Raw genomic sequence first — 8,256 nt, forward strand, 5'->3', positions numbered from 1 at the left:
GTGGTTACCAGGGGCAGGGGGTGGGGGTAGGGGTAGAGAAAATGGGTGAAGCTGGTCAAAGGGTAAAATTACCAGTTATAAGATGAATAAATTATGGGGATCTAATGTATGGCATGATGAATCCAGTTAACAATACTGTATTGTATACTTGAAAGTTGCTAAGAGAGTAGATCTTAAAAGTTTTCACCAGGGCTTCCCTGGTGGCGCAGTGGTTGAGAGTCCGCAGGTGATGGATGTGTTTCCTAACCTTACTACAGTAATAATTTTGCCATTTATACATATATCAAGTCATCACATTGTACACCTTAAAATTACACAACGTTATATGTCAATTATATCTCAGTAAAGCAGGGAAAATAAAAGTTACAGGAAAGTTTCCAGACTGTGGCAGGCGGGGCGTGATTTTTTTTTTTTTTTCTGTTGTTGTTTTGTTTTTGGTTTTGGCCGTGCTTTGCGGCTTGTGGGATTTTAGTTCCCCAGCCAGGAATCAAACCCAGGCCTTTGGCAGTGAGAGCGTGGAGTTCTAACCACTGGACCACCAGGGAATTCCCTGTTTGATTTTATTGTTGTGGCTGTTTTATTTGGGACATAATCTTAAATTGAAAAATAAACAGAAAGTCAAAGTGAAAAAAAGAAGTTCTGAAGTAGAGGGAATAGCAAGTGTAAAGTGCAGGGACCGGGGTGTGTTTGCTGTGTTAGAGGAATGAGCTAGGAAGCCAGTGTGGCTGGAGTGAAAAGTGGTTGAGAAAGAGAGGTAGGAGATGAGTCAGAGAAGCAGCCAGGGTCATGGAAGGACTTTGATTTTATTCTAAGTGTGCTAGGAAGCTGCTGAGCAAGGGAGTGTCATGATCTGAATTTTATTTATATATATATATATTTTTTTTTTTTTTCCCATAGAAAGCAGAAAAATTATTTATTCCAAAAGATGGCAGAAATAAGAAATTCATCCTGAAAATATACTTTGGTATATATTTTTGGTATAATTCTGGTGAGACAGATTTTCCCTCTGAACATGTTCTCCTACTGACTGCCCCACTGCAGTCTTACTGTGTATAACAGTTTTCAAACACTTCCCTCATTCTCATGTTGTGAGCAGGCAGGAGCCACCTTCAAATCCACAGGATCCAAGGAGATAGTGACATTATTTCTCAGAAGAATGGCACTTTCTATCTCAGAAGAGTACATAAACATTTTGTGGAGGCAGCACAGTTTAGATTAAATAGACACATCATTCATCAAAATGTAAAGAAGGAGACAGGAAAAAAGACTGCATTCTAGAATAAGATATTCAAATGTGGTGTGAATGTTTAAGGCAGCTGACGGCCAAAGTGGGCAAGTCAGGGAAGGTGGTCTGGGTATGGAGGTGCTTTTGCATCTAGAGGAGTTCTCTTCGTGACCTCAATGACTGAGCCCTGGCGAGCAGGTCTTCTTCCTCAAGACCAATGATGTTTGAGGTACCTACCAGATGGTTTCATTTTTCACCTGTGGTCCAAAGAGAGGGTTAAGTTGGGCCAGAACTGCAATCAGCCAAAAGAGATAGCAGCAAACTGAACAGGTCACCAAGATGGTGATGATGATGATGATAACTCCCCAGTTGGGACCCTTAGGGATGAACCCAGGGCACCAAGAAGCCAAGGAAGCCCTAGAACACATTCATCACGACGAGAGGCACTGTGAAGCCAGTATATGCCATGGTTGCTGCGGGAGGTGTCAGTCCCTGCCCTGCCACCTCACTTTGGTCCCATCTGGAAGTGTCAACTTGAATTATATTTTTCAGGAATGCTTGCCTGCTGTGTGGGGCAAGGGAGGAAGCAAAGGGACCAGTTAGGAGGATGTTGCATAATCTAGCAAGGGATGATGGTTTGGATAAAGAGGTTAGCAGTGGAGGTGGAGAGAAGTGTTCAGAATCAAGCTCTATTATAAAGGCAGAGCAACTAGAATTTTCTGATGAAAAAGGATGTGGAGTGTGAAAACGGGAGAGGAGTAAAAGAAGATACCCAGGGTTTTGGCCTAAGCAACTAGGTGAAAGTGGTGCCATTTACTGAGGTGGGAAGTTCTGGAGAGAAGCAGGATTGAGGGTGGCCATGGTAAGTTTGAGGTGGCTTTTAGATAGGTGATGGAGACATGGAGAAGGTAGTGGTATTAACAAGTCTGGAGCGCTGGGGTGAGGTCAGCTTGGACATATAAATTTGGGAGTCATTAATGTAAGTTTTGAAAGCCATAGGACTAGATCACGGGTTGGTATGCTTTTTTCTGTTTGCCAGCAGAAGGGCAAACAGAAGATCCAGATAGTAAATATTTTAGGCTTTGTGGGTCATGCAGTCAGTCATAGCTACTTAAGTCTGCCACTGTAGTATGAAAGCAGCTGTAGTTAATCTATGAATGAATGAGCATGACTATGTCCCAATAAAAATTTATTTGTAGAAGCAAGTGGCAGGCCAGATTTGGCCCATGGACTGTAGTTTACTAACTCTTGGACTACATGATGCTACTAGGGAGAGCGTAAAAAGAGAAGAGAGAGCTCAGAGCCCTGGGGCACTCCAACATATAGAGAAAATGGGAAGAAGAGGAGGATCGAAGAGACTGAGATACAGAAAGTGGCAAAGTAAGAGGAAAATCAAGAGTCTGGGCTGGCACAGAAGCAAAGGAAGATGTTTCAAGAAGGACAATATGATATTGTGGTGCCAGTAAACACTGTGAAAGATTTTGAAATGAGCGCCCCCCCCGCCCCCGCCTGCCAAATAGAATGTCTGTCTAGTATACCCTTTAGGGTTATCTTCATCTTTCATTGTCTTTGAGCTATTTTATAACTTTTTAAGTTGTGGAAAACTGATCATAACCAATGATTCTTGTCCACAGAAATGAATTGCATCCTGTGGAATGCAACTGATTGCGCTGGTGGAATGCAATTACCCTGTGGATAGACCAGTTCTGCATCTATTTGTAAATCTGTTCTAGGCTTCCTCATTGCTTTAATACTTGGGCTTCATTGAATTCTTCTTTGAACTGATTGTAACATCTTATTAGTTCCCTCATTAATTAATGATTAAAAGAGGGGCTTCTCTGGTGGTTCAGTGGTTAAGAATCTGCCTGCCAATGCAGGGGACACGGGTTCGGGCCCTGGTCTGGGAAGATCCCACATGCCGCGGAGCAACTAAGCCCGTGCACCACAACTGCTGAGCCGGCGCTCTAGAGCCCACGAGCCACAGCTACTGAAGCCCGCGCGCCTACAGCCCATGCTCCGCAACAAGAGAAGTCACTGCAATGAGAAGCCCACACACCGCAACAAAAGATTAGCCCTCGGGCTTCCCTGGTGGCCCAGTGGTTGAGAGTCCTTCTGCTGATGCAGGGGACACGGGTTCGTGCCCCCGTCCGGGAAGATCCCACATGCCGCGGAGCGGCTAGGCCCGTGAGCCATGGCCGCTGAGCCTGCGCATCCGGAGCCTGTGCTCTGCAACGGGAGAGGCCACAACAGTGAGAGGCCCGCGTACCGCAAAAAAAAAAAAAAAAAAAAAAAAGTAGCCCCCCACTCGCCGCAACTAGAGAAAGCCGGCACACAGCAACAAAGACCCAATGCAGCCAAAAACAAATAAATTTTAAAAATAAAATAAAATCATTGACGTGTTCATTGTATATTTGTATGCGAGTCATGATTTTACCTTTTAAAATTATTTTTTAAAGGTGGACATTGAGTAAAATAAGGGTTGAAAACTGACCATGGAATTTGGCAATATGGAGATCATGGTGACTTTGGTAAGAGCTATTTTGGAGAAGTAGTAGTAAAAGATTGGAGCAGATGCATAAAACTAAATGATAAAGACACATGGGCACAGGAAAAAGTAAATAGACCAATGGAACAGATTTAAAGAGTCCAGAACAAACCCACATGTAAATAGAAACTTTATAGATGACAGAGGTGAAAATGCAGAGAAAAGGATGGAATATATTCCATAAATGGTGCTGGGACAATTTTTACATGTATGGAAAAAAACAAAATTGGATATTTACCTCAAATCAAATAATCTGTTCCAGTGGCTTTAAGACCTAAATAAGAAAAGCCAAAGGCTAAAACTTTTAGAAGAAAATAGAATATTTTTGTGACCTCATGGAAAAACAAAAATTTAAAACAAAACACAAAATCACAAACTATAAAGGAAAATATTTATGGATTTGACTTAATTAAAATAAAAAATACTACTTCTGATCATCAAAAACACCATAAAGAGATTGGAAATACAATTATTCCTAATGCTTAACTGACAAAGGTGTCTGGAATATGCAAAAAGCCCTTACAAATCAAAATAAATAAAAATAACCTAATAGAAAAATGTGCAAGAATATGAATAGGCAATTCTCAGGAAAGGAAAACCAAATGATCAATGAAGATATGAAAAGATATACAACCTCAGTACTAATTAGGGAAATGCAGATTTAAACTCCAACATAATACCATTTCACACCTCTGAAACTGACTAATGTTTAAGGGTCTGATGAAACAAGTGTTGTGACAAAGGTGTGGGGAATTTTATAGCCTCCCAGTTGGAAGGCAAATTGGTATGACCACCTTGGAGAGCAATTCAGCAATATTTAATAGTTGATGTATGTGCCTTACAACACAACAACTCCATTCCTAGGTGTATACTTTAGAAAAACTCTAATATATGTACATAGGGACTCTTTATAGCAGTACTGCTGTAGTAAAAATCTGAATACAATCTGCATGTCCGTCAATTAGAAAATGGTTAAGTAAATTGTGGTTTGTTGGAACAATGGAGTACTAAATAACAATGAAAAAGAAATGAACTAGAGCTACACATATTAATATGTATGAATTTCACAAACATTCAGAGGAAAAATCAAGTTGCAGAGTACACGCACATACCTAGATTTTAGTGATATATCTTGCACATTTTTTGGCTAGATTTATCCCTAAATATTTATATTTTCAGTGCTATTAAAATGTTTTTTTAATTTCAATTTCCAGTTGTTCATTGCTAGCATATAGTCATACAATTAACTTGTTGTATATTAATCTTGTTATCATGCAACTTTGCCAAAGTCACTTATTCTAATAGGTTGTTTTGTGTTTTTTCTTTTTGTAAACTCCATCAGATTGTCTACATAGATTATCATATCATCTGTGAATACAGACAGTTTTACTTCTTCCTTTCCAATCTGGAGAACTTTTTCTTTTTCTCTTTTCTTGCCTGAACCCCCAGTACGATATAGCGGCAGTGAGAGTGGACATCCTTATTTTATTCCTGATCTTAGGGAGAAAGCGTTCAGTCTTTCAGACATTAAGTATGCTATTAGCTATGAGTTTTTTGTTGATGACTTTTATCAGATTGAGGAAATTCCCTTCTGTGATATTGCAATATAATAAGAAATACATATGCCGTCTTAATTCTCAGTTCCTGATACAGAGCTCCTAAAGCCTTTGTAAGTTCCTGAGTGATAGGGGTGATAGGAGGATCTATTGTTATCATATTTGGTTTTAATTCCCAGTTCCTGACACAAGAGCTTCTAAGACCCTTAGAATCTCTAGAGTGATAAAGGTGTCTTTCTGGTATGGTAGTAAGATGACAGGTGGCTGGAGGCCCCTAGATAACTTAAAAATGGGGGCTGGTTTCTAGAAAGACCAAAGCAGGCATTAGAGAGTTAGAACTTTCAGTCTTACTTTCTGACCTCCCAGAAGGCAGGGAGCTGGAGTGTGAGTTAATCACCAATGGCCAATGATTTAATCAACCATGCCTGTGTAATGTAACCTCTATTGAGACTGAGAGAGCTTCTGGGTTGGTGAACATATGGGGTGCTGGAAAGGTGGCGTGCCTTCCATGCTCCTTCCTCCATACCTCACCCTATGTATCTCTTCATCTGGCTGTTCATCTGTAGCCTTTTATAATAAACAGGTAAATGTAAGTAAAGTGTTTTCCTGAATTCTATGAGCTGTTCTAGAAAATTATTGAACCTGAGGAGGGGGTAGTGGGAACCCTGATTTTTGTCAGTTTATCAGAATTATGGGAAGCCTCGGACTTGCGATTGGCATCTGAAATAGGGGACAGTATTGTGGGACTGAGCCCTCAACTTGTGGGATCTGATGCTAACTCCAATAGTTAGTGTCAGATTTGAATTACATTTAGGTAACCCAATTGGTATTTGGAGAGTTGGAGAATTGGTTGTTGGTATGAGCAAAACCCCACACATTTCATGTCATAAGTGTTCTATGGGCAGAAACAGATCATAATACCGTCTATTCCTAGTTTGTTGAGTGTCTTTATTATGAAAGGATGTTAGGTTTTTTTTTTGTTTGTTTTTTGTTTTTTTTGCGGTACGCGGGCCTCTCACTGTTGTGGCCTCTCCCGTTGCGGAGCACAGGCTACGGACGCACAGGCTCAGCGGCCATGGCTCACGGGCCTAGCTGCTCCACGGCATGTGGGATCTTCCCGGACCAGGGCACGAACCCGTGTCCCCTGCATCGGCAGACGGACTCTCAACCACTGCACCACCAGGGAAGCCCAGGATGTTAGGTTTTTTGTCAAATGCTTTTTTTTTGCATCTATTGAGATAATCATATGGTTTTTCTTTTTTAGTTTGTTAGTATGGTGAATTTTATTGATTGATTTTCAGATGTTAAACCACTCTTGCTTTCTTGGCATAAACCTTACTTGGTCATGATGTATTGTCCTTTTTATAGAAAGATGCATTCAATTTGCTCAACTTTTGTTAAGAATTTTTTATGTCTATCTTCATGGAGTATACTGGTCTGTGGTTTTCTTATGTCTTTGCCTGGTTCTGGTATCAGGATAATACTGGTCCATAGAATGAGCTGGGAGGTATTCCCTACTCTTCAGTTTTCTTGAAGTGTTATGTGCAGAATCAGTATTATTTCTTCCTTAAATGTTTGGGCCTCGGCTTTTCTTTGCGGGAAGGTTTTTAACTACACATTCAATTTCTTTAATAGATATAGGGCTATTCTGGTTATCTGTTTTTTTCTTAAGTGGGTGTTGGTAGTTTGTGTCTTTCAGGGAATTTGTCCATTTTATCTATGTTGTGCCATTTCTATTTGGTGTAATTAGAATAGCAGATAAAAGTTCAACTTTCCCCATATCTCCACCCCCCCCACCGCTTCCCCCACCATGTGTACCTCCCCAGCATTTCCAACCTTAAGACTTTCTAGTTAGTAAGAATCTACCTAATTAAAAAAAAATCCATTCCAAATTGTTTATTACTTAATGGATTAATCATTCCAGGAGCATTTGCATTTCAAAAGAAAATAGAATTATTCATAGCAAAAATAAATAAATCGTTAATGGTGTTATTTCAGGCTTTGTGACAAGTAGGTAAGGGAAGTACTTTGGGAGATGCGCTTTCCTCTTTTTCAAATCCTCTTCAAGTACAAGTTTGCTATTTTCACTATTCTGCTTAAGTTTCTACCCAGGGAGTTCCCTTTGCCCTTTGGTTAACATAAGATATTTCACACAGCTCTGCAAGATCCTGCCACTTTTCAGGGTCATCAGAATCCATTCTCTATGCCCTGCTCTTGTACATCCCTGTCCTGGCCCTCAAAAGGGTGGACTTCTCTGAGAAAGCGATATTTGTGCCCAAGAGTGGCGTCCAGAAATGTGCATATAAAACCAAGTGCTGGGGTAGACTCAAGCACAAGTTTGAGAGCCACGGAGGTAAGGCGCGCGGCTCCAGACCGAACCCCGGCCTCCGCATTCCCGCCTTGGGCTGTCGGGCGACAACCTTTACCCAGGCACCGGCGCTTCCCTCGAGCGGCGACCCAAACGGACGTGGTAAATGTCCAGAGTCTGATGGGGCGGCGGGGAGGCCGCGGGAAGTGGCGGGGCTGGGCGCACCGTGCTACTGCGGGCTCCGGGAGCACAGCGCCCTGTGAAAGAGGCCGCGGCGGCTGGGACTCGCTCGATGGGAAGAGAGAGGAACAAAGCCTGGCCCCACGCGCGGCTCGAGCACTTTGACGCGCGGGGGACGCAGAAGCCGGGGCGGGCCGAGGCGCGGCGGGCGGGGGCCGGGCTGGGTTGGGCTAGGCTGGGCTGGGCTGGGCGCTGTGCCTGCAGCCCCCGGCTCTAGGCGAGCCTCGCGCGTCCTGCTTAGGAGCGCGGGGCACGGCGGCAGCATGGGGTGCGGCAGCGTGGGGTCCGGCAACTTGGAGCTGATTTTTGACAGCGTGGGGCACTTTGGCAGGTAGGGAGTTGGAGTGGGGGTGAGGAGGGAGGTCGGTGCCTGGGGGCGGAG

The 8,256-nt window shown here is 42.7% G+C and overlaps 1 protein-coding gene and 1 pseudogene across 1 annotated transcript in view; one reads left to right on the plus strand and one right to left on the minus strand.

The window, feature by feature from the left end:
• Nucleotides 1-1,433: 1,433 nt before the first annotated feature.
• Nucleotides 1,434-1,693, minus strand: LOC112396977 (V-type proton ATPase subunit e 1 pseudogene; annotated as a pseudogene).
• A 6,387-nt stretch (nt 1,694-8,080) lies between these two features.
• The window catches only part of SLC22A16 (solute carrier family 22 member 16), a 33,423-nt gene continuing 33,247 nt past the window's right edge, over nt 8,081-8,256 (plus strand). Inside the window, exon 1 of the mRNA XM_024740938.1 lies at nt 8,081-8,205. Coding sequence (XP_024596706.1) covers nt 8,138-8,205 — 68 coding nt within the window. The 5' untranslated portion in view covers nt 8,081-8,137. The remainder of the gene's footprint in view (nt 8,206-8,256) is intronic.

Source organism: Neophocaena asiaeorientalis, unplaced genomic scaffold (genome assembly GCF_003031525.2).
Source record: "Neophocaena asiaeorientalis asiaeorientalis breed wild unplaced genomic scaffold, Neophocaena_asiaeorientalis_V1.1 scaffold203, whole genome shotgun sequence".
Classification (NCBI taxonomy): Eukaryota; Metazoa; Chordata; class Mammalia; order Artiodactyla; family Phocoenidae; genus Neophocaena; species Neophocaena asiaeorientalis.